The sequence below is a fragment of the Sceloporus undulatus genome, chromosome 1 (assembly GCF_019175285.1).
Source record: "Sceloporus undulatus isolate JIND9_A2432 ecotype Alabama chromosome 1, SceUnd_v1.1, whole genome shotgun sequence".
Lineage (NCBI taxonomy): Eukaryota > Metazoa > Chordata > Lepidosauria > Squamata > Phrynosomatidae > Sceloporus > Sceloporus undulatus.
In genome coordinates, this window is record NC_056522.1 from 220464004 (window position 1) to 220490092 (window position 26089).

The following is a 26089-nucleotide window of genomic DNA, read 5'->3' on the forward strand; positions in this document are numbered from 1 at the left end:
GAAATACTGCTATCCATTCAGTTTGGGCAAAAGCAAATAAGCAAACCCAGTCAAGAGAATGATCTGCCATTTTAGGAAATGAGCATAAGAAAAGAAAAGCCTCCGCTCATATTCTGAAGAAAGGTACTGTCTCTAAAATGGATGTAGATCTGTTCGTTTAGATAAGCCCTTTCAAGCTGAAAGTCCAAGTAATAAAAGGAAGGCTTCTTAAAATGGATGAATTATTTCTACAGCTGGTGAGAACTGAATGGGTTGTCCCTTGCAAATTGAGAATGTTATCCCAGTGACACAGAGTCATTTATTCCTAACAAACTTGTCCTAAAGGACCTTACAGTACCTCTACTTGATGCCTTAGTCTGGGGAGCACCAATTCTAAATCTGGGTATACAGTTGCCTTAAAAACCCTGAGGATAAGCAAACCGAGGGGCCTTGAAAGGAAACACATTGATTATCTGTCATTTGTATTAGGGTACTAACTGTTAGTTCTCTTCACATGTGCTTCTGACTTATAGATAAAGGATATACTTTACAATTATAATTTAGATCAAAGTGCTGTGCCCAGAGAACTGATGCAAACTCACAAGGCTGTATCTTATGTTTGCAGCTAAGCTATTCAGGCTACCATTAAAGCTAGAAGGTCTACATGAGTGAAGCAATGGAATGTTGATGTGCACTTCAGGTATAAATCTTTCCATAACCCACTTTTAAGGGTTGGAAGTTATTAGGTGATTATGCCCTGAAGAACATCTTAGTAGGGACCATGGATAACAGACTATGTCCACTTCTTCCAAGAAAAGACAGAGGAAGATATTTTGCTCTCAGTGCTTCAGATGATCTCAAGACTTTAGATCTTTCCCTTCTGTTTGGCCAATGTCCAGATCATCCACCAGTCTCCTTCATTAATTCCAATCGCATCCATAGGGGATGATTTCAGCCTTCCAGAAAGGAATGACAAGCAGCAGTTCTGAAGAATAACCCCCTCTGGTATAGGGCAGATTACAGCTGTTCCATGACATCTGGGCTCAACTACTACAGGCAACTGGACAATCAAAACTATGTTCCAGCACTACAAGACAGGGCTTGCCCAGATCCCTCTCCACTTCAAAAAACATTCAAAGAAGGTTGAATCATGCTCATGCAATATCTCACCTCCTTCTCATTGCTATAATTAAGCATATGTCTTCCAAACAGCACTTCTCTGTTACTCAGTTTTCTTCAAGGTTCCATAAAATGGTGAGATCAGATGAAGTTTGGACTTCAGATTTACAAATAATTTCATATTTCATATTTATGAATATGTTTGCATGGAAACCCTCTATGAAAGAACCATTAAAGAGGAATTATTTCCTTGCATCTGTTCAGGGATGCTAATTTACATATCCCCATCATTCCTACAAACAAGCCATATGTGCCCACCAAAAAAATACCGAGTAGTGCAGGCTATATTTCAGAGAAAGGAACTGGCAAAGCCACCTCTGAGTATTCCTTGCCTAATAAAACCCTATGAAAGAAACCCTTTCAAATCAACTTGAAGCTAGGTACTCAACATCTGTTTCTGAGGGCCCAGCTGTACAGAGATGCCCTAAGGGCACTTCATCAAACGATTTCCTCTCTGCAGTCTCACATGTTTGGGGGAGGGTGAATATCAAGGAGAATCACCTACTCCACTCCTAAATTACTAATCTAGGGGTGCAGCTACCAGAAAGGGAATGAACTAATTATCTAAGGAGAGGAAGAATCTGAAGTTCATGACAAGGCAAGGAGAAACCCTTCCCTAAAAAGTACAGATATCATGTTCCTAGTATGTCTGCTGAATCTGATGATTTTCATCATCCATATCGTTCCTTGGCTAGATGTTATGCTAGGCCACTGGTTCCTCAGACTTTTCCAGTCTTCTACAGTCCACTAGAGACATTTGCTCCACCACATTCTTCCTCAACTCAGACTCTGAGCCTTATCGCAGTACAAGAGTAAATGAGGACACATCAATAGGGAAGCAGCTTTCTATTTACCTCTCCACACGCCCTCGAAATACTTCTATTCTACTCCCAAGGGAGATGGTCATAAACCTGTTCCTTTTGTCACGCTGAAAAAATATGGTAAGCAAAAGGCATGCTTTTACAACTGTCTCCCACTAGAGGGAGAATGGAAATACTACAATGTCATGCAGAGAGGGAAGCAGAAAGCTGCTTTTATCTCGCTGTGTTTCGGCTTACTTATGTAATGTAATAAGGCTCTCTGTCTCAAATGGTGTATGCAAAGGAAAATCTTTAGAAAAGAGATTCCTCGAGCAATTACAGATGCCAGTCTGCTCAAATGGGGCAAGCCCTGCTGTGGTGTAATGCCATTAATTGCTATTAAATACCCCCTCTCCTATAGGAGTTAAATATGGAACCTGGGCCAAACACTTTGAACAGACAAGCTGCAGCTTCCTCTCTCGTTTTTTTTTCTCCAGATCATCAATTGCTTTTGGAGATTCCTCTCCTCAAAGACGTGTTGCTGCTTTCTCCTCTAGTGGTTCACAGATTTCACTCTCAGAACCTTCCCTTTGGTTTGGAAGAGGTTAATTGTCTCACTGTTTAAGCCCCACAGGAAGGTTCCATTACTGACAGTGTTCTTGAAGATGCCATTTCTGGTGGCCATAATGTCTGGCTGGAAGGTTTTAGAGCTGGCTGCCTAATCTGTGGAAGACCATCTCTGTTCCTTTAAGAAAGACTTTGATCAACCTCATTCCTCTTTCCTCCCTAAAATGCTTTCTACTTTTCATGTCTCAAGATACTATCTTTGGCGGGTTACAGACTGCCTCTTTGAGGCGGGCTGCACCCGCCCCTTTCCCCGCCGGATCGGGGCCTGAGCTGCCAGAACGGCAGCCGCTGAGGCCCCAATCCGCCGCTTTTCAGGCTGCGGGGAAGCAGCAAAACGCCGCTTCCCCGCAGCCTGAAAAGGGGTGTCCTTAGGGCTTCAAGCCCCAAGGACACCCCGTGGCAGCGGGGAGGGGGAGAAAGGGGCCGCTTGGCCCCTTTCTCCCTTGCTTCGCTGGGTGCAGCTGTCTGAAGGCTGCGCCCAGCAAAGCAAAGTGGTGCCGCGGACCAGGAAGGAGCTCCGAAACGGAGCTCCTTCCTGGTTTGCGGAAAGGGCGCCCTAGGCGCCCTGCCGCGGATTGAGGACGTCACGTCCGCGCCGCCCTCACAGCGGTGGCCGTATGGAAGGGCCGCCGCCGTTTAGTGCGTGATGAGCATGCACTAGGGTTAGGGCGGTGCGGAAGCACCGCCCTTTTGTAACCCTAGTGCGTGCTCGTCACGCACTAAAGTGCCGGTCTGTAACCGGCCTTTCTCTCTTTCTGCCTTAACACATGATATATGCAGGAATGGCTCCAGCACATACTTGATGTTCACAGTCCCTTTAAAATATACATTGATAGAGCAAGGCCTTTCAGACAATTTGAACCTCTGCTCATTTCTCCTTTCCTATCTTTTTAATGCACATTCAAGACTTGTATCAACTTGACCTATGATATGGCCAAGCTACCTTACCCTGCTAACATCACAGTATCCTCTATTATGGCCACACACTTCTGCACTGTTTTCTACAAATGCTCCTCTGACATGTGTGGGACAGCTACCCAGCACTTTAATCTGTCATTCCAAAATTGATAAATACTGGATAGCTTTGGTAGAAGGATGCTCCAGGTACAATGTGCAATCACTCCCACCCATTAATTTTAAGGAGGGTTGGATACATCCCAAGTTGTATGGATTCCTCCTCTCACCAACCCAAGAATTCAGTGAATAAATAATCAATGTGGCATTTCCTACTTAATAGGAAGGATAAATCTATTTAACTGTGTTTAAATTTTACTATTAGGTTCTAGCTGATTCTTTTCATAAACTGCCTTAGGTCCCACTCCAGGAGAAAGGCAGTAAATAATGTAGAGTGAGTGAGTGGGTGGGTGGATGGATGGATGGATGGATATTGTGTGAGTGTCTCTTTATGTGTGTTATGTGTGTGAGTTAAAAGGTCATCACGCTTGACTAAGGCTGTGCAGCAAGCACTATAACCTGCTGGGGTGGGTGTGTTTTGTTTCTACTTCTTTCAAATACTACCACTATATTCCTGTTCTTGGAGATTGTCCTGTCTAAAAGAGATCCCTTTACAGTAGTTAGCCTCACTTGGCTGTGTCAAGTTTCCAAATAGTAGAAAGCTACGTATCTATTCCCCCATTTAAGCTGTAGAGTTGAACTCTTCCCCTTAATTTGCTTTTCAAAGTTAACAATAGGTTTGGCAAAAAAAAAAATCCTTCCATGGTGCCAATGTCTCTGTGCACCTCTCTGTATCTTAAAGTAACAGGAACGCATCAGCAGCAGTGAAAGCCAGTTTGGTAGTTGGGCTTATTTTCTAATTTCCTCCAAGACCATCATGACAGTGGAGCCCCCAGAAACACTGCAGATGACTTAACACTGGAGATGCCAGTAGCAGTATAAGTTCTGCTGCTGCTAGCCTGGGTCTGCAGTTCAAGATAAGAGTAGGAAGAACAGTGGGCTCGCCAGAGGACACTGGCTGTCAGCAAATGACTGACAGTGCTGATTCCTGAGGTAAGGCCTACCACCCTCCTTAACAGCAGAACTGTGAAAAGGCATTTAATAATAATTAATAATAATTTGTTTTATTTATATACCGCTATTCCAAAGATCATAGCGGTGGACAGCAAGTAAGCTAATTAGCAAATAAGCTAATTTGCCCCCAACAGCCTGGGTACTCATTTTAGCGACCTCGGAAGGATGCAAGCCTGAGTCGAGCTTGGGCCCTTTTGCTGGTCTTGAACTCGCAACCTTGTGGTTTCGAGTGAATGGCTGCAGTACAGGCATTTAACCACTGCGCCACCAGGGCTCCCTATTTAAATATAGGTAGGCTATATGCAACACTAGCACTTTAGGAATCAGTTCATACATTACTAGAAGCAACTAAGAAGCTCTTACTAGCAGTGGTTTGGTTGTGGAAATTTTGGAAGAAAGGAAATCATGTGGATAGGACTGACTTTGTAGTTTCTTCGTTTCTGTAGCAGAACCTATTTGCTCCCAGGCCAGAAGTAATAGTAGTAACAGTAGTAGTAGTAATGGCTGGCATCCTACATTACACTTAATGCAGTGTTTCTGAAACTTTGTAGAAGGTAAGACACTGGCATTCAGAAAAGTGTGACCTCCTACCTATAGCTCAGGGGTAGGCAACCTTTTTGAGCCGAGGGCTGGGTTGTTGTCCCTCAGACAATGGGGGGGGGGGGGCGAAGCCAAAAAATAAATAATTAGATAATAAATAAATAAACTGGGACAAATGTAGGACAAAAATTTCAACTGGAGGACACTTTTAAAAAATGTAGGACACGCTAAAAATTTGCTGATTTTTTAAAAAATGTTAATATAAATGCATGTTTCGGAGGCTTCTATAGACAATTGCCCCCCTTGCCCACCTCCTCCTGATAGGCCAAAGGCCTCACGCCCTCACGTGAGAGGCCAAAGGCTCCGGCGGCAATTGGTGGCAGGACCAGGCTGGGGCCGGTCCCAAGGTCTTGCTGGGCTGCATCCGGCCCGCGGGCCGCAGGTTGCCTACCCCTGCTATAGCTGATCTCTATCTCTTCCCATTTAGTAGTCTTCCTGTGGTTCTCCCCCACCCCACCCGCCCCACAGTTGGTAAAAAAAAAACATGGATAATCATGCCCTATATTTTTCAATGGGCAGTGACATGTGCACATCTATGTCTGTGCATCTGCATGCATGTGCTGCCAATGGGGAGTGGTGTGGTCGAATCAATAGCCTGCTAATGTGGTAGGCCCACTGTATTTCTGCACATTGGACTGATAAAGATGTAAGAACAGAATGTTGTTGTTTTTTAACAAAATAAGACCAATTCTGTGGTACACAAACCTGCAACCTATCAGTATATAATACATGCCTACAGCCAAAGTACAATGTCCATTTTGTAGAAAATGACCTGTATTGTCTGGGAAGCAACTTACTAAATCTGTGATTTGACATTTTTGTTATTCAATGCAAACAAGAGCTGCTTCTTAATCAGCCTCACATGGTAGATATAGGAGGGAGTCTTAAAAGCATCAGCCATGCTCCTGCACCTTTATAGCATAGAACTCATTTAATTCACTTGGCTATGTTTTGCAGCAGTTTTGTGTGGCATACAGAGAGAGGAGGAAGCTAAGTAAAAAGTGATGCTTGCCAGCTCTGTGTATCCTCCACCACCGGTGTGCTAGAAGAAATCCTTACCCTCGAGTGAACATTTGGAAATTTAGTGATATTATTCTTCTTTAAGGCTAAACAGAAGGGAAAAAAACACAGAATGATGGTTAAGTTAAAAATGGGATGGAACATGAAGAGCAACTCAACTCAGTGCCCAAAAAGCCAAAAAAAAATTTTTTTTTAAATTAAATTAAAAATCCCACGTGTGTTAGCAAAGTCAAGCAAGAGTGGGAGAAGCCAAAGCTGATAGAAGTTAAAAAGAGAAAGGAGAGGAAGAAGCAGCCACCCTAAATTCTTGCTCATAAAACTCCAAGCTGCTTTGAACAGTGGCGCCAGGATGACTGTACAGCAGTTTCACTTGAAAAAGCAAACAGAAGCTGATCTGGTTATAGTCAGCATTCATCTTTAAAAGTCCCCATTAAACTCATACCAGCAGAAATGGAATGCTGCTTTCTTTAACATCCTTGGTTCTTGTCTCTAAGACAATAGCATTAGCAGAAACATGCAAAAACATGCACTGCTTTTTAACAGTTTACATCATATGATGTAAATGGATCCAGTTCCATGACAATCAACTTTGGACATCTATTGTTGCCAGACAACAACCTGTATGACTTCTTCATCCAAACCATATTCTTTTGATGCTTGAGAATTATTTAATATTAATGCAGATCAATGGAGGGAATGTGGCCCTCCTTGTGTTGTCAGACTACAACTCCCATAATTTCTTATGATGGACCATGCTGCCTGGAGTTGATGGAAGATGCAGTTGAACAACATCTGGAGGGTCACAGTTTCTGCACCGGCAATACCCTGTTAATTCTCAGTTCAGAAAACAAGACCCATTTTCGGTATTTTGATCCTTTTTTTGTCCTGTTTTAGTTCACTCTGTTTCCCACCAAAGTTTGATCTGATCAAAGGCAAGAATTTACATGTAACTATTATACAGCACTAAGAAGGTTTCCAGTTATGTTGGCATGGAACTGAAGCTGGCATGAATATGGATGTGACAAGATGAAAATGGAGATTTGCTGATTTATTTTATTCCAGGTCTCACAGGCAACACAACATGCAAGCAATGGTTAGAATGGCTAAATGTGAGAAATGTTCTTAGAGATCTTAAGAAAAGAGCGATTCTCTTGCATGCCACAATGCTAAACCCATGAAAGTTCAGCTTCATCCATACATACTTTCTAGATTTACGTCCAGAGGTAAGTTTAACTTAACAGGATTCATGCAACATAAATCAATTTGCTAAGAAGGATGGAAGAGCCTGAACATGACATGAAAAAAAAAAAACAACCAAGTGAACCATTTGTCACTTATATCATTATGTCCCACATAAATCTCTTGCAAATTGAGTGGGCTGGCTTGAAGCACAGCTGCTCTTGATCTCAGTGACATCTCTGTGACTTCCAACACTTGCTGTTCTATGGTGTTTAGCACACAGACCCATGTTGCCTCTGAAATGCAAAAGCTGGCAGGAGGGGTCCCATATCCAATGGAAAGGAGCAAAAGGTTTACTGGCAGACAAGAACGTGCAATGAGACGACAACGTAAATATAACTTCAAGGGGATGCCAGACATCACAAACTCATTCAACAGCCACATTGCTTTACACGAATGGAAAAACAAACATTAAAAAAACCTACAGCAACCTTTTTTGTTTTTAAGAGCACTGGGTCTGAAAGAGGAATAATTTAGTAATGGAATTCCTCTGTGAGAACAGGTTCGCAGAAAAACCGAGAGCCACGCTTGGCCGTTCGAGCAGTAAAGGGCACCGTCTTCAGCACTGCATAGAAAATAACAGCCAAACAAGACAGAATACAGTAAGAAGCAAAGATCTATTGCATTTAGTACATTGTTAGTGCTCTATTAAGAACGGCCTGAGTTGGCTCATCAGTCATTTAACCACAATAGGATTTGTTAGGCTGGGTTACTCTTAGGATTTTCATTCTGCAGTTAACAACATATATAAATAACTGTATAAATATATAAATAACTGTAACAGAGAGTGTGATGCTTTACATAATTTTCTCTCAGCACAGTTCTCTTTTGCATAGACATTCTCCTCTGCCCACTATTTATTGGTTGTCCCGGATCGTTACAAAATGAAACTGCAGAGGGTCCCATGAAAACCACAGCTGAAGTTTCACCCAGAGAACAAAACACAATGTGCCACTGAAAAGGACACCCTAGATATCCCTGAAATCCTAATTAAGTCCTGGTTGAACAGGGTTTTGTGCAGATGTACATGTGTGCCTTTAACAAAGTGACAATAATAACTATTTCCCAGCATTCATGACTGCTTTGCATATTCAGAGACTTACTACTGAGTGCCATATTGAGGGAAACAGATCAGTCACCCATAATGCCAGTAAAACTGTGCATAATTAGTTGCTAATTATTCCTTTCACTAAGCTGTTGTCATAGAAATCAGATAAATCAAAGTTTTGCAGGTAACCTGTTTGTGGTAGGAATATTCTGCCCATGCTGCCTATATCTACTATACATTTGACCCAGCCATAGTCACCCTATTGTGTTCAATTATGGATTGCTGAAAAGAGCAAGCATTAGTGTATTGCAAGAAGAATATTTAATTTTTAAGTTCTAAACCATTCAGCAACCCAAATCAAACCATGTCCTCTGTTAGGTATTTAGTGCTGCAGTAATTATTGTTAGTAGCATTTTAAGAATAATACAAGCTTTTGAAAACAAGCCAGCAGGTTTACATGTCGTTCAAACATATTCAAATATGTATGTGGCATGCATCTTTCGCACAGACGTATTTAACAAGGCTGTATATGATCAGCGGCTTTAGTCATGGCAGCATGCTGAAGAGAAAGAAAACTAAAAGAGAAATCAATAAACAAATGGTATCTCAATGAGACCTCTGCCACTGACTGGGCCTTTAAAACCTGACGTTTGGCAAAATAACATTTGATAGCTGTTTGTTTTGTTAAATGACTGGTACATCAGATTACTGGCACCAACAAGCAGTTTGCAATGCTTTAACAGAACTATTATAAGTGAAAGCTAAGAACAGACACATGGAGCTACCTTCAGAAAAGCCAACTTTATTATGCTTACCTGTGATGATGTCTTCAATGGCACCATCCTTCCCCTCATACACATGCCTGTTGTCCTTGACTTGCCGCCTCCTGAGCTCTGCAATCAGCTCTTGCTGCTGTCTCTTTGTTTTATGAGATGGAGACTGAAAGGAAGCAGAGTAGGGCTGCAACCATCAGTAGACAATGATACCCAATGAGCAAGTAGAATGGTGGCCACATGAAAAAGAGAACAGGACTCACCTACTTTTAAAAGCTGTATGGAAAAGGGGATTTCAGCAAGTGAAGCTTCTGTGACAAGCTCTGCCTACTGAAAATCCCTCTTCCACACAACTGTTAAGGTCGAGGAGCCTTGTCTTCTTTTCAAGTGGCCAGCTTAAACAATAGTATGTCTACTATTATTGTTGTTATTGTTACTGTGTCCAGTTCTGGGCACCACAATTCAAAAAGGACATTGAGAAACTGGAGCGTGTCCAAAGGAGGGCGACTAAAATGGTGAAAGGTCTGGAAACCATGTCCTATGAGGAATGACTTAGGGAGCTGGGGATGTTTAGCCTGGAGAAAAGAAAGTTAAGATGTGATGTGATAGCCCTGTTTAAATATCTGAAGGGATGTCATATTGAGGAGAGAGCTGGCTTGTTTTCTGCTGCTCCAGAGACTAGGACCTGGAGCAATGGATGCAAGCTAAAGGAAAAGAGATTCCGCCTCAACATTAGGAAGAACTTCCTGACAGTAAGGGCTGTTCGACAGTGGAACAAACTCCCTCGGAGTGTAGTGGAGTCTCCTTCCTTAGAGGTCTTTAAGCAGAGGCTGGATGGCCATTTATCAGGGACACTTTGATTTAGATTTCCTGCATGGCAGGGGGTTGGACTGGATGGCCCTTGTGGTCTCTTCCAACTCTATGATTCTATTAGTTAATGCTTGAGGGAGTTTAAGGGACCAGTCTCTTGTTATTGTCGTCTTGCATTTTGCACTGTATTGTATTCCTGCTGCCAGGAGAGAGTTGGACATTGTCGGTTTTTGCTATTTATTGCTATTATGATTTGTTTTGTTATTTTTTGTTATTGTTATTTGCTATGTATTCTGGAGATTAATTTTAAGATATGTTAACTGTTATGCAGTTTTTATTGCTATTGTTGTCATTTGCTATGCATTCTTCTTGTTATTTATTATTATTACAAATTGCTATGTTATTTTTATTCTATTGTTATTGCTATGTATTTTTCTTACTGTTGTAACCCGCCCAGATTCTTCGTGATTGGGCGGGCTATGAATAAATAAATAAATGTTATTGTTATTATTACTACTACTACTCTTCCTACATAAACCTAGGCAGGGTAGGGAACAAAGGAAGCTGCCTTACACTCAATCATCTAGCACAGTATTTATTTACTGGCAGTGTGTCTTAAGGCTTGAGACAGAAGTATTTTCCAGGTCTATGTGGTGGTGAGGAGGAGGAGGAGGTGGTTGTTGTTATTATTCCTTACCCACCTGTCCCCATGGATCAACAACAACAGACCAACAAATACATGATGGCAGATAGTGAATGTGAATTTTTTTATATGTCAGCTATAAGTTCTAATATTGAGATGCTGCCCCTCTCTGACAGGTTTAGCTTCTGCAGACTTACCTACAGTCTGTATTAATGTTATTGTGTATACATTATGTGAATTATGGTAAGGTATAATGTTCTGTGATGTTTCATGTAAGCTTACTGGGGGAGCCAGTGGGGTGTAGTGATTTGAATGTTGGACTAGGACTCTGGGAGACCAAGATTCAAATCTCTACTCAGCCATGGAAACCATGGAAGTCACACTCTATCAGCCTCAGAGAAAGGCAAAGGCAAACCTCCACTGAATAAATCTTGACAAAAAAACTTCAGAGCCAGTTTGTCCTAGAGGACCATATGTTGGAAATTATTTGAAGGCACACACCACCACAACCACAACAGGACTATGTTGGGGAAGAGTGTTCACAATGTTGGATATGGTTGGTGACTGGCTAAGAGTTTGAAAGACAAAATGGGTGGACAACAATGGAAATGAGCAGTTGGCAGGTTGTCATTGTTGAGTGTGGAGATCATGGAAGGGAAATAGGCTCAGTATTAGGTAGTAAGGGTAGATTTAGAATAAGTAGTTAGGCGGGTTATAGACTGCCATTTCGGACGTCCTCAGGACGTCCCATTTTTAAAAAGGGGCGTCTCTTCTAGACGCCCCTTTCCCTATCACGGACTCAGTCCGTGACAAATGGCAGCGGCCATTCCACACGGCCGCTGCCATTTTTACGTCTTGGACGCATAGCGTCCAGACGGGTCGCAGCGGTTATGACGTCGCGGGTGGCCTCGCGACGTCATAACGGCGCCGCAGGAAGAAGCTCCACTTCTTTTTTGCTCACGAGGGAGTCGCACGGTTTGTATGCTGCGACTCCCTGCGAGAGCAAAGAGCAGCGCCGGCACCGCCGCAAAGCGGCGGTTTGTAACACCTCCCCGATTGGTCAGCCAGGTACTGTTTATTGGCCAACAGTAACATAAGAAAAGTGCTTATCTCAAAACCACATGTTTTGGTACACTGAGTAACCTTAAACCTTTTGTTTTATTTCTGTTAATAGTGAAGTTGGTGTTTGTCACACATGGCTCTTTACTGACAATATCTGTGGTAAAGGTTTTCAGATACAATTGTATCTGTGGTGGTAGAAATGCAATAGATGTGTGTAAACACAACACAAACCTAAGTAATAGCTATATGCCTCCAATTAAGAGACAGTGTTCCAGAGAAACAGAGACTAGTCCTGAGGTTTGTGTCAGGAGCACATAACCAAGGAGAAAAGAGAATTTTAGGGAAGCAATGGTATGCTCACTGGTGCAAGTAGTGGAAATAAAATTAAACATCAACCCCTCCATCGTTGCAAACAGGCGTAACTCTCTTGCTGAGGAACATGGCACAAGCTCTCCCACTGAACTAAGCGGTCCCGGCAGGAGTGTGGGTTGGTCTTCCTGAAGCAGCTACTTATTCAGTGCCTTGCTCTTGGCATGTTGATTCATTTGGTCTGGCTTGACATGATCTCAGTTTCTAATTAAGAATTTAAATATATTATGAAGTCCATATCATTATGATACCTTCCTTAGGCCAACCAAAAAGGCCATAAATTAATTGCACTAGTTTTTGAAGCTCACAGGTTTCTTCATCTGGAAAAGATGGTTACAAAGTGTGCAGCATGGAGAAAAGGCATGGACCCCATGATTTTTGCTATCTTCGCCTAATGAAGAAACTGTGAGCTTAAAAATTCAGTGCATAGTCAGCCTAATTAAAAAAAATATTGCTGCACTATAGCCTTTGAAATTTGCTTTGTAGTCAAGATGGCCATTTTTGTATTAGGAGTGAAGGTCTCATATGCCAAGTCTGGAAAATTGAAGCTCAACACAAAATAAAGAAAATGGAGGAGAATGTTTTTCTCCTGAAATCTCTGTCAAGTCTTCCATCATATTTGGATATTGCAAAATTATGTGCATATACCTCATTTCCTCTAGTTACAAAACTGCTTGCCTGAGATAAATATCCAAGACTTCTTGGAAAACATCATCAGAACAGAGCAGATTCCAACAATTGAGATCAATGTCTAAGATAATAAATACTGTTCTGGAATTTAAGAACCAGAAAATGACAAGTACCAGACTCCTATGCCATTTATAAAAGCTGCTTGAATACCAGAATAATGGGGCCTCATTAAATATCACAGGGACAGCTGTTTGGACTGTTGCTGGTTTGCTGATCCTAAATAATAAGAAAGGCAACAACTGTCTGACACATTCACAATTTCATTACTGAAATGTCTTCACAATGTCCTCTATAAATGTTGAAAGTCTTGGCTCTTAGTTACCTTTTGGTCTTGTTGTTCCAGCAAGGCTTCCTGTTCCAGAAGTTTTTCCATTAATGCTTGCTCTTGCTTTTTCCTCAGTTCATTTTCCTCTTCAGCTTGCTGTTCATCATTTCAAGGAAAATACACACTGATAAGAGCTAGCCACACCTTCCAATGAATGAGATTCATTTTAAACTCACTCAGCAAAACACAAACACACTAATCTCAGTTTTTTTGTGGATTTTTGGGCTATGTGGCCATGTTCTAGAAGAGTTTATTTCTGACCTTTCACCAGCATCTGTGGCTGGCATCTTCAGAGAATGCTGGTATGGAAGAGAGTTACTGTTATGTATATATATACTGTGTCTTGGATACTGATATATATACACACACCCAACTCTCTTCCATACCAGCATTCTCTGAAGATGCCAACCACAGATGCTGGCGAAACGTCAGGAATAAACTCTTTTAGAACATGGCCAGATAGCCCGAAAATCCCGCAAAAAACTATGGATGCCAGCCATGAAAGCCTTCCATTCCACTAATTACAGTTGCCTGTATACTGGGGAAAAGTCTTCTATCTGTTACAGCATGACATCTTGACTTCTTTCAGAACAGTGGCCTAACCCACTAACTGCATGTGTGATGTTTCCCACAATCAAACTATTTCCAATTAATCCAGATAAAAGCTTGAATAATGAGGCTGGTGAAAGCTGGCTTCCCAGACCTTTTTCCTTTTTGTAGCCCCACTAGTCCTCTGAAAAGAATCTCCCATTATATTCACTTATGTCTGGATCCAACCCTACATGGTCTATTTGTTAGCTCCTTTCAACTCTCAAGTATATAGGAAGCACTGCCAATTTTAACCAATGAGCAAGTATATAATTTATGCAGACAGCAGGTGTTCTCCTCCTTGGGAGAAAGTGAAGGCTAAGAGCTGCAGTGAAGATAGTGGCGAATGAAGTTCCACAAACACACTTATGTGGAGTTCCAGGTGCTGGAGACAGAGGACAGAAGCAGTCCAGCTCTGGTGGAAAGGTGCTCTCATGGAGTGCTAGTCAGTGGGCATTTGGATTGGAATGGAGCTGTGAATGAATACCATCTGGCACCCACTGCACCGCTAATTAAAAACATATTGTCTAAGGAAACACCAATTACTTCTTTGTACAACACTGTAAAAAGCAGATCCACTAGAGTAGTCCCCAGTTACAGCAGAGTAAAGCTCAAATACACTATTCATTCTGTGTCCCTATGTTTTTACAGAACAGTCACTCTTCCATAAATCAATCAACCAGGGTTGGCCACTTGTGATTCTCACCACTGACTTGCTACTAGCTAGGGCTGATGGGAGTCCATCTTAGTGGTTGTTTTCATATACTTATGGTTTACCCCATGAGTACTGAGGCTGATATTCTCAGCTAACAAACTGCTTTTGAGGAGCTGATGTTTAACAGTTATCACTTGCCACCTCATAAAGGAGGTATGAATTAACCTTCACTCTATGCACTTTAATTAAAACAAGAGAAACAATTCTTTTCCTTCTGGTTATTATGGAGCATGGATTTAGAGGATTTTTTATCCTACTCTGCAGGAAGAAATTACACAGCCACAAAGTAGAAAGCACAGCTACAATTCATATGAATTAATGAGAGACATGACTTAAATTTTTGTATACCTTGTAAGCCTTCACAAATCGGACAAAGACTGGAAAGAAGACAGATGGTGGTGTTGTCTTGGGATTCTCTCCAAAATATTTCACAGCATCATCAAAGGCATCCTGGAAGAGTAACACTTTTCAAAAAATTTTAAATATGGATTCTACAAGTGTCTCTTGCAAGGCATAACAACAAGGTACAACAGTGTCATATGACAATGTGTGAGCCTGTCTACAGGATTTGATTCTGCATCTAGTATTCCTCTACTAAGTACTACATAAGGTATTTCCTTAGGAGCCACTATTGCTAACGTGAAAATAACCATACACTGCTTGTGTGACCTCTGCATCGTACACTGATCTTGCAGTGGTATACAATGCAGTTGGTGTTCTTGGGTAACATCATAGCCAGCTCTCAACCTGATTTGCATAGGCAGCAAATATAGGAAATCATTTCACTTTTGTACTTCAAATTTCCATGTAGAAACAAGGTTTTGATAAGGGAAATGATGCACTCTTCAGGCAAAAAAAAAAAAAAATGGATTCAGGATTCTCTGTTATTTAGGGGACACAACAGACTGCACATAGAATCAAACAGCATGTTAAGAAAAATAAACCACAAAAGGCCTGTGGTTAGATACACATAAACAGCCCCAGCTTGGTGGCTGGTTTAAATTTGGCCAAATGGAGAAAGGTTCCTATATTTCTACCAGTGTTGATGTGATGTAATACAGATCCTAGCTGATTACACAGAACAGCAATAGGAACCTTGTAGCCTTTTAGGTATTCTTTGATTCCAACTCTGATCTGTCCCAGGCACTATTGCCAGTTGACAAGGATGCTCAGCGGCATCTATGGACAACTGATTGGCCACTACGTGAGAATATTTTACTCTTATCCAGCATGGCTTTTCTTATGCTCCTATGATGAAAATAGCAATAACATCTGGAAGGAGACATATATTCTAGCTAAACACATACCTTGAAATGATTCTGCCAGGCCCATCAGTGTCTACCCTGCTGATAAACAGATGTGCTTCTTTTAACACACACATGCACATTTCTTTATTGGCCTGTGGCTTATCCACATCCTGACATATCCACATGTATTCAACAGCATACACTTGTTATTCAACTCATACACATCTGTCTTTTGAAACCAGTTTATCCACATAGGTAGGTGGGACACTACTGCACAGAGAACGGCTGGAGAACTGGTGGCTCTCCAACTCATCTTCCATCCTCATTGGCTATGTTGCCAATGTTGCAGAGCTGGATGCAAAATGTGTAAAGCAACTTTTTATTTATTTATTACATTTTTATTCCACTTTTTTTTCCCAAGTAACTCAGGGAAGCATTCATGGTTTTTACCAATTCCATCTTCACAATAGTTCTGTCAAATGGGTTATGCTCAAAGTCATCAGCAAGGTCAATGGGGATTTTGCACCTGGGTTTCCTCTGACCTACCCTGACATTCTGACAACTATACCATGCTAGCACTGAGAAAACAGCTCTAGCTAATTCTACCTATTCTGAAAGCATCATTTTCAGCTTGAAAAAAATGAGAAATTATGGTAACATTGCAACAACAGTTGAGCTGGAGGGAATACCTGGGAAATTTTTGCATCATCCTGTAACTTCTTTAGTTTCCCTTCATTGTTCTGAATGAATTCCTTCAGCATGGTATTGTGATCATGCATGGTGTATTCACGTTTCGTTAGGTCTAGACCTCTTTGGAGTTCTTTTACATCCAATAGAACATTTTCAAGTGATACTAAAGGGAGAAAGAAAACAAAATATCTCCAAAACTTTAACCGAAAAAGAGGTGTGTATGGCCTGCCTGATTGCTAACACTGCCAGTTATTGCAGGGACTGTAGCTCCTCACAGATGGTTTTCACCTACAACTCCTATGAGCAATAACCAGTAAGTGACAGTGGGAGATGCAATCTAAACACATCTAGATAATCTCCAAGACCCCCTTTTATAACATGCACACATATCTACCAACATGGTTGTTGTCTCCCCTACCCAGTTTTCAAATGTATGTTGGTATTTCTACCCATGCAATTTTTTCTGATGGCATGTTTATGCAACATTATTGAGGCAAACTTCCTAAAGGTTTTATAATCAGGAAAAAGGATCTGAGCAGACATCTTGAAAGACACTTATAGAGGCAAATCTACCACTATAGATACTTTCAAATGGAAGTCAGAGAATTATGGCTTACAGTGGGACTAGAGAGAGACTAGTTTAAGCTGTTATTATTATTCCAAAGAGATTTTGGGAAAAAAAATATCTAAATGGTCTTTCTGTGAATTGTTGTATTTGCTACATCCTTTGAAGATACATACCTGACCACGGCATTTGAATATAATCCCAGAAACATTCACTCCATTTTAATTATATATATTTAACTCTGTGCTAAGTTATACAGCGAATGCAACTCACCCTAGTTTTTATATGGTTAAGGAGTGAATTTTAGACACCTTACCTGCAGCAGCTTTCTCCACATAGTGAAGTTCATTGTAAAAAAGTGATACTTGTTGATATTTCTCCTTCACAACATTTGATATATAGTGCAATAGGGTTTGTTTTCTGTCTGTTGATTTTGTATCTAGTAACTGCAAAGAAGTATCAAAGGAAATATGTTATATTAGTTTCCAAGACTAGGAAAAGTTATAGAATCCCGCACTCCCACTAATTTTCAAAAAGACATTAAAAGGCCAAGCTTTTAAACTGTTGTGGTTATTTTATTTTTTCATAGTTTTAAAGACTTAAATCCAACTGCTACTCTCAACTAGAGCAGCTTGATTCAATGGCTGAAGTCGGGAATTATGCAAATTCAACATGTCCAATGGGCCTGCTCTAGTTGATACTATGCCAATGTTTTATGTTAATTATAATATTTTATTATTTGGTATTGAGTCTACAGAAAAGACACAAAATTCACTCAGATACTACTGTAAGTAGACAGCAGTGCTCAAGCAATTTGCTGCATTTATTTTTGTCTTACTCTGCCTGGTCACTTTCATATTATTTTTGAAAAGTTATGAATAATGAAATTTTCATTCTCAAGGATGTTGACAGACTATTATACAACAGAAGCTGACTGAAAGCAGCCAAGTCCTAAACTGAGTTTTCCAGAATTGGAAAATTGAGATAAATTTCAGTTCATACTTCTGACACACAGACTCTAATCTCCTATGGCTGTTACTGAGGAAAAAAGTAGTCATGGTGAAAACACAGGCTGGGGAAGATCTGATATTATGAAGTTCTGAAAATGGACTTCAACTTTATTTGATAAGCTTGGAAAAAAAATACCTCTTTGATTACAAATATCAGAATCCTCCAGTCAGCATGCCATAATGATGCTGCTTGATGGCTTCTGAGAGCTGTAGTCCCCAAATGTAATTTTTCCAAGCTCTGAGAAATAAACGATTACAGTGGTACCCCGGGTTACGAATTTAATTCGTTCCGCGGCGCCGTTCGTAACCCGAAAGATTTCGCAACCCGAAAAAGCCATAGCCGCTAGCGCTGGAAAGCTGCGATTTCGTGCGAAAAAGCGCCGAAAAGCACCAAAAATTTTTTCGTAAGCCGGAAAAAAAAACGTAACCCAGAACAGTTTTTTCCTATCTAATTTTTTCGTATCCCGGAAATTTCGTAACGCGGTCATTTCGTATCCCGGGGTACCACTGTACTCTTTTTCTCACTAGTTCATCTCCCCAGAAGAATGAATATCTTTCCATGCAGTGGTTCACACAGACAATGTGAATGCATGGGGATCTGAAAGCTTTGTTCCAAGCCAAGTGAGTTCATTGTGGATGTGTCTCTACTTACCAGATCCAAGCTTTGCAATTTAAATCCATAAACAGCTCCTCGTTTACTGCTGTTCATATAGTTACCCAGAGCCAGGATTATCTGCAGAAGCCACAATGAGAAAAATGGTAAGGATCAACTAATGTAACAGAAATGAAAGGAGCAGTTTTAGTGTTAAATATAGGTTCCCCTAAGGACTAAAAATGAAATAGCATAATGACACTTGCCTCTAAGATTTTCTTGAGCTTCTGAGATGACTTTATAGAGACAGATGCTGCAATTATTGCATGAAGTTGCTAAATATAAACACAAGAAATAACATTAATGTTTTTAAAAGTTAAGTGCAAATTAATACAATGACAACATAGGAAGGCTTGGCTCCAATCTTAACCATGTGGAAAACCTGATCAGCTTGCACAAGAATGAAATATGATTTTTGATGAAACCTTCTGGCTGTAGCTTCAATGTCATAGCCAATGAAATATCCCATACTATTAGGGAGTGAATCCCAACACTCACAACTATTACAGAAAGAGAAACATTAAAAAGAGAAAGACACCAGATCCCACCTTCACGACGCTTACAAAAATCTGGATGAGATCAAAAGCAAGTTCAGAAAGAAGTTAATAAATTAATAAAGAAAGTAGTTAATAAGTTAATAAATTTATCTCAAGGTGCTCTAATGATGATATTTAAATGGCCAAAAATAGGTCAACAGCCACCAAAAGATAAGATCAGGTAATTTCTAACTAACAGCTGCCTAGAGTACTTACTTGAAAACAAATGTAACATATACACAAACTGAACCTTTTGAATTCAAGTTCTAGTCCCTTTTTGAATAAACTCTGAGCTCTGTGTCTCACTCACAGGAGTCAGCATCTGGATGCTTTCTGCAAAGTTGCCAATGAATGCCATGATGGTCATCTTCTGCATCAGCCTCTCGATCTTGCTGAACTGCATCATGAACCGATCCTCATCTGACAGGTTCTCGAGGGGTTTCCTCTCCCGCTCATAAAGCCGCAACATTTTCACTTCATTTTCCGTGGGCAAGAACCTCATTAGGCATTCAACAAAATCTACAGGAAGGGTCTTCAAATCAAATCTAGACAACGGGAAGCAAAATAGAGTATGTTAGCACACAGCGCTCACAATACAGCAAAAGGCTGGGAGTTAGAAAATTAGAATGGACCATTCAGCCAGACTAGTGCCATAATTTCAATGGGAAAATACATAAAATATATAAAGTGAATACACACACACACAGAGTTTTTAAAAAGATATGTGAGATTCAGAACATATCTATTCTACACAGTTATCCCAATAATTCTGGAATTGGTAGTTTAGTGATATATTTGGAATTTTCTCCTAGAGAGTTCTGGTGCTATAGTTCAGTAGATTGTGTCCTAGAACGTTCTAGTACAGAACCCCACATACTTCCTCAAGCTAAGGATTGCACAGTAAGAAATGACAATAGTTAAAGTGGGATCAAACTGCTATAGTGCTATAGTATAGATGCACTTGGTGTCTTTCATGCTGCTGTTGAACACACAAGAATCCTGCAAGAGACGATATTGATAATCCTAGTAGTCAGGCTAGGTGAGGGGTTCTGGGAGTTGTAGTCTATTAACCTTTCCAAGTTCTCATTTTTACAAATGAATAGTTCCCAAAGAGCCAGTCATGTGTGCATAAAATTACAGCCTTAGAATGACAAAGTGGACAGTATGTACATTTGAGTGTTTACTCATTTCCAAGGCACAAAAACAGCTTTTTAATTTAGTCTGCTAGAAATTTAATACTGTACATTATATTCTACACTCATTTTTACTTACGCCTGAATAGCCTTGCATATCTCATCAGATGTCTTCCCAGCTTTTCTTAATGTGATAGCAAGGTTTTTAGCTCTATTTGCTTCCAACAGCGTTACTTTGTTTGATCCTTTCTGAGTTATTTGCTTGCTTGAAGAAAGATCGATGGCTGGGCCTTGGGCTTTTGTCTTAAATATTTCTTCAAATTCATCCACATTTAAATCCTAAAGACAAAAACCAAGCCAAAGCAGTCTACACAGGGAAGTAGTTTATGCAGCAGGAAGAATAATATTCTAAGGGTGGGGGAAGGAGAATCCATGGTGGAAGAACAATGTTGTTGCATGGCAATGGGCCTTGGAAGGTAGGTGTGTGTGTGTGTGTGTGTGTGTGTAGGAAAGGATGTCCTTTATTCAGTTTTTTTCCCACTGGTTCTTTTACATATCCACCTTCACACTAGTTGTTGTTGTTGTTGTTGTTGTTGTTATTATTATTATTTATACAGTGCTGTCAATTTGCACAGCGCTGTACATACAAATAATAAAATCAATAAAAGTGAAACCTGCCAATGGCGTACATTCTACAAAATACATATAAAACAATACTGTATTTTCCGTCGTATAAGATGACCAGCTGTAGAAGATGACCCCCAACTTTTTAAACAAAAATCTAGGGTTTAGCCTATACTCAACATACAAGGCTACCCCTCCTCCTGAGAAGCCGGCAGCCTGATGGTTTAGGGCTTCCATGTCCTGCAAGGCTCCTTGTCTCTCTACTTGATTAGCAAAACCACAATTATGCACCTTTCAAAAAAAAAAATCAAATAAATTATCTCTCTCACACCCATGCTTCGCTTTCTATTCCTGCCCCCACCACTACAGTCTGTCACCATTTGGTGGTGAGAGAATATATTCACTCTTCATTGGGCTGCCACCTCCTCCCCTGCAGCTCAAGTGTTCTCCCTACCATCACCACCTTTTTGGTATTTTTGTAACCTTTGGGATCTTGTGCACCATCAGTCCACTTTGCCTATCCATGCTCTAATAGAAGAAGCTCCCACTCTCTGGACCGCTAAATGGCAACCACTTGCTGATGGTGGCTTCCAGGTTAGTAGGGACAACTGTATCCCTCAAACATTCAGCATCCAAATCTTTTAAAATTCAGATTGAAAATTGGAACACCAAATCTCTGGTTAAATTACTAATAGAATACAGTGGGTCCTTGGTATCTGCTGGGATTTGGTTCCAGGACCCTTTGTGGATACCAAAATCTGTGGATGCTCAAATTCATTAAATACAATGGGAGAGTAACAAGGTGTCCCTTACACAAAATGGCAAAATCCAAGTTTTGCTTTTTGGAATATATGTTATTTTTGAGTATTTTTAATCTGTGGGTGCTTTAATCCGTGGATAGAAAATCTGTGGATATGAAGGGCTGACTGTATTTTAAACTCACTACAGCTCACTTCGCTGACAGCAAGTCAATATGATTCCTTTTGAAGATCAACTTTCAAACACACCCATGTATTCTCTCCCTGCCCCTCATTAAAAGTTGCAATGGTCTCATACCTCCAAGATCCTTTCATCGTCAATTTCATTGAAGACTGTTCCATTAATCTGATTGGGTTTCAGAGCTACCCAGTTAAATACTGGCATGCGGAACTTTGTCTTAATTGGCTTCTTGATTTTCACAGCTTTAAAAACAAAAATGAAAACAAAACCAGAGTGTAATTATACATTTCAATTATTATTTTAAAAAACAGTACAAAAAACAGTAAAACAACAACAACAACAACATCTGGACTAATCCAACAACAAGTCTGAGAGATGGCAGTTCAACACTGGAGGAAGTCTAGCAAGTCTTAAAACAATTACCACCAAACGTTTACAAAGACTTGAAAATAATAGATTTTTACACAGATTTTCTGTGTTACTCATTATTGTTGTTGTGTACCTTCAAGTTGTTTCCGGCTTATGGCAACCCTAAGGCAACCCCATCACAGGATTTTCTGGGGCTGAGAGTGTACGACATGTCCAAGGTCACCTCACTGGGTTTCCATGGCTGGGTGGGGAATTGAACACTGCTGTCCAGAGTTGTAGTTCAACACTCAAACCACTACACCACACTGGTTCTCACCTATCATTCCTATATACATATATGTTCTGATATAAATACATATTTTTTTTCAATCTGAGAGTGCAGCTTCCAACACACTAGGGAAAAGTCTCAATGAACTCAAAGGTACTTGTGGATGGCTCCCACATGATTGGGGCAGTGAATCTATCCCAGGTTTAAAGGAACTATCCAAGGTGCTAATGGAGGATAAAATTCAACATCTTCAGACCTGAACCCAGATCAAATTCACTGCTCCATAACTTCTAAGAAGTAAGGCATATGACTTAGTGTAAAACAAGCTAATGTTTTGATTACTACAACACATATCTTTAAAAGTATGTGGCATCCTTTTAGTTACCCATGTAACTTTGGCAATGTCCTGTGATAGTCACCTTTTAATAGCATGGTCCCACTAAAAGTGAGAGAACTAAAAAAAGCATTGCCTGTCTGGCATAGGAAATTATGCACAGCTCACTATTTTTATGCAGAGCTTACTATTTAAAGAAAGACAACAACGTAGTTTCTTAAAAATCACAGACATCATGACTAAATGGTTCAGTGAAGATGAACAGAAGGGATGACATGTGCTGCAAAGAATTCAAAGTGTGAAATTTCATGGTGCCAATCCCAGTGTCTTCCAACTCAGGCATCTGAAAAACTGGTTGCAGTTAGACACAATTCTAGCTAGAATTCACTTAGAGTTACACATCTGTGACTGTTTTGTATTTGTGATCTCTTATGCATCTTCTACTTCAGGGGATACATAGGGACCACAAAAAAGTTTTGCAATTACCCTTACCAGGTAGGAGCTGCTGCAGTCAGCAGGGTCTGTTCTCCTGTCAACTGGAAAGCAACTGATTGATGTTCCCATCCTCCCCTCAAACAAGCAATCTCTGGCAGCAGGGAGGGGGAATTGGTTCTGACTGTCACACCAGAAATCACTTAAAGGAGGGGATGGGCAGTTCACTCGGCTGCTTCCTGACCAACAGGGGAATGTTAGTCAGCTGCTTCCCAACTGAAAGGAAAACAGACCCCACTGATCTTAGTGGCTGCTTCCTGGTGACTGGGGGTGAGAAGTTGGGCCAGGAGTCACTGCACAGCTACATAACTACAGTGGTTACACATTCTTATGTGCCCTTGTTTATAGAACCAGGAAGCTCACATGTTTGTGCATCTGTTGATTTGGTCACAGATGTGTGATTTGTGCCGAAAAAACATTATGGCACTGATGGTATTCAAATTTTTGTATGTCACATTTGCATAACACACCACTTAATCTCTGTAACTACAAGTTTGAGTCCATAACCTTGCTGAAAATGTCAGTCTGGAGTAAACAAATGGTGCTCTGGAGGCACAAGAAGCAGAGCCTGATTTTCAAAATACCCAAGCGACAATTGTAACTTGCAGTGTGTTCAGTAGGGAGTAAGAGCTGGTGCACTTTTAAATAAGCCAAAATCTATACTTTAAATAATAACAGGAACATTATCAAGTCTCAGCAGTCACTTCTTGGATTATTAGTTGCTTTGACCTATCTCTGCATTAGTCTACTAAATCTTCTCTGAAGGGATGCTTTCCTCATTAACCATTAATAGGCAAAGTATAATAAGCTGAAACAAGGAAATATAGCTTAATTACTAAGAGTGGGGGGAAAACCCTTTCTGACCCTTTAAGCCACTAGTTTTCAGCCAAAAGTGCTGATGGAATGTCCATCACTGAAAATATTTAGTAATCAGTAATTCATTAACTATAATCATTAATCTTTATCAAATTCCCTCATAACATTCATGAGAGCATCTAATATCTAAAATGTAATTAAGAAAGTTTTTTTTTAAATGGACTTCCCACAGTTGATAAGTAAATTATTTAAACCAGTCAACCAAATCCAGGCCTTTTCTTACGAATATCTTAGCACTGGTAAGTCAAAACTGAAATTGCACACTCTTAGTGTCCAGTGCTTTGTGTTGCAACCATAAACTCTTGAGCATATCATACCATATAACTGTAGGTAGTCTTATCACAAGTAGAGAAAATACTAGCTCTTTTTTCTAAATATTTTGACCACAAGTTTAACTATCTGGCATTGGTTTAGAAGCTAGTAAAGGTTTAACATCTTTTGCAGAGTTCACACAACCAAAAAAAAAAAAGGGGGGGGGGAAGAACCACTGCTCATTCCTCCAGTTTTGAATAAAGCCATTTAGCCAGTAGAGTGAAAATGAAGCATGCAATTGATCAGGAAACAATTTAATATGATGGTAGCTGTCCACCATCAAACAAAACATAGGGTAATAGTACCTAGTACATCTTATTATGAACTGAGTAATATTCTCAGAGGACCACTGCTCTTAAGGATTAGATATCCCAAAATTCTTGTTATCTCAGGAACCTCTTACTTCCATTCCACCAATGCACCCACTTTCTTGGACAAAGTTTCAGGTTACAGATAAAACTATACAGCTTGAGTCTCCCTTATCTGGAATTCCAAAATCTTAAATATTCCAAAATTCAAAACTTTTTTCATGGGTGGTTCAGTTAGTGGCACGTTTGTTTTCTGAAGGTTGAATATACACAAACTTTGTTTCATGCACAAAATTATTAAAAATATTATGTATAAAATTACCTTCAGGCTATGTGTATAGGGTGCATATGAAAAATAAATGAACTGCATGTTTACACTTAGGTTCCATCTCCGGGATATCTCATTATGTGTACACAAATATTGAAAAAAAATCTAAACAATCTGAAATCCAAAACACTTCTGCTCCCAGGCATTTTGAACAGGAGAAACTTAACCTGTATTAGATTTTTTCAAATTTGTTCAGTAAAGTACAGATGGGCAGTGGTCCATCTAGAATTTATCTCTTTGTTCTGTTTCACCATTGTCTGTGACAGCCCAAATACTGATGTCATGCAATGTCACATGCAATGATGCTATGTGAGATTATGATACACTCTAAGATCTAAAACCACAATCTAAGTTTACATTCTTTATTTTGCTTAAAAGCCACCTCTTCTTGGATGTGTGGATGCATCACCAAAGACACCAGGTAAAGAATGTTAAAGAATATTTTCACTTCAAAGTATCCCAATAGTGACTAACTTTTGTTAATCCCTAACGTTAAGGCATGAGGGTGTACATTATGATATGACTTGGAGTACTCTAATGATTTTTTTAATGGAGAAGTCACTGAACGCTGTGTTACCACAGATGACAGGCATGTCTCATTGCTCAAGTAACAATTTGAGTGCTTGCAGCCAAAAGAGGAAAGAGTAACATCTATGGCAAGACATGACACAATCAAGGAAAAGGCCAAGTAAACAGCTCCCCATCCCCACTCAAATTTCATATGGAAGAAAGTCCATGAGTTCTGTTTTCAATAAGTCTCATGTCCTGATCCACTTTGTGTACCACAATGATTAAGCACTTATGCTATGTAAAAATGTCCAGTTGAGACTTCAGCTGAACAGTAAATCCAGACTTATCGCTATTTCTACACCACATGCTTCCATTTGCAACTCACATGGCTTTATACCAGG

At 40.2% G+C, this 26089-nt stretch overlaps 1 protein-coding gene across 9 annotated transcripts in view; it reads right to left on the reverse strand.

The window, feature by feature from the left end:
• The window catches only part of FMNL2 (formin like 2), a 271926-nt gene that overhangs the window by 4744 nt on the left and 241093 nt on the right, over window positions 1-26089 (reverse strand). For 2 of the 9 annotated variants that reach the window (XM_042473905.1, XM_042473881.1), the window contains 11 exons: window positions 22009-22133; window positions 20468-20667; window positions 19506-19740; window positions 18866-18934; window positions 18660-18740; window positions 17314-17443; window positions 16432-16595; window positions 14844-14945; window positions 13190-13288; window positions 9336-9459; window positions 7904-8037 (listed from right to left, as the gene is read on the reverse strand). In XM_042473905.1, coding sequence (XP_042329839.1) covers window positions 7946-8037; window positions 9336-9459; window positions 13190-13288; window positions 14844-14945; window positions 16432-16595; window positions 17314-17443; window positions 18660-18740; window positions 18866-18934; window positions 19506-19740; window positions 20468-20667; window positions 22009-22133 — 1421 coding nt within the window. In that variant the 3' untranslated portion in view covers window positions 7904-7945. Of the gene's footprint in view, window positions 1-5552; window positions 6320-7897; window positions 8038-9335; window positions 9460-13189; window positions 13289-14843; window positions 14946-16431; window positions 16596-17313; window positions 17444-18659; window positions 18741-18865; window positions 18935-19505; window positions 19741-20467; window positions 20668-22008; window positions 22134-26089 lie in introns of those variants that run through there. The other 7 variants (XM_042473873.1, XM_042473857.1, XM_042473892.1 and 4 more) reach the window with 5 other exon arrangements.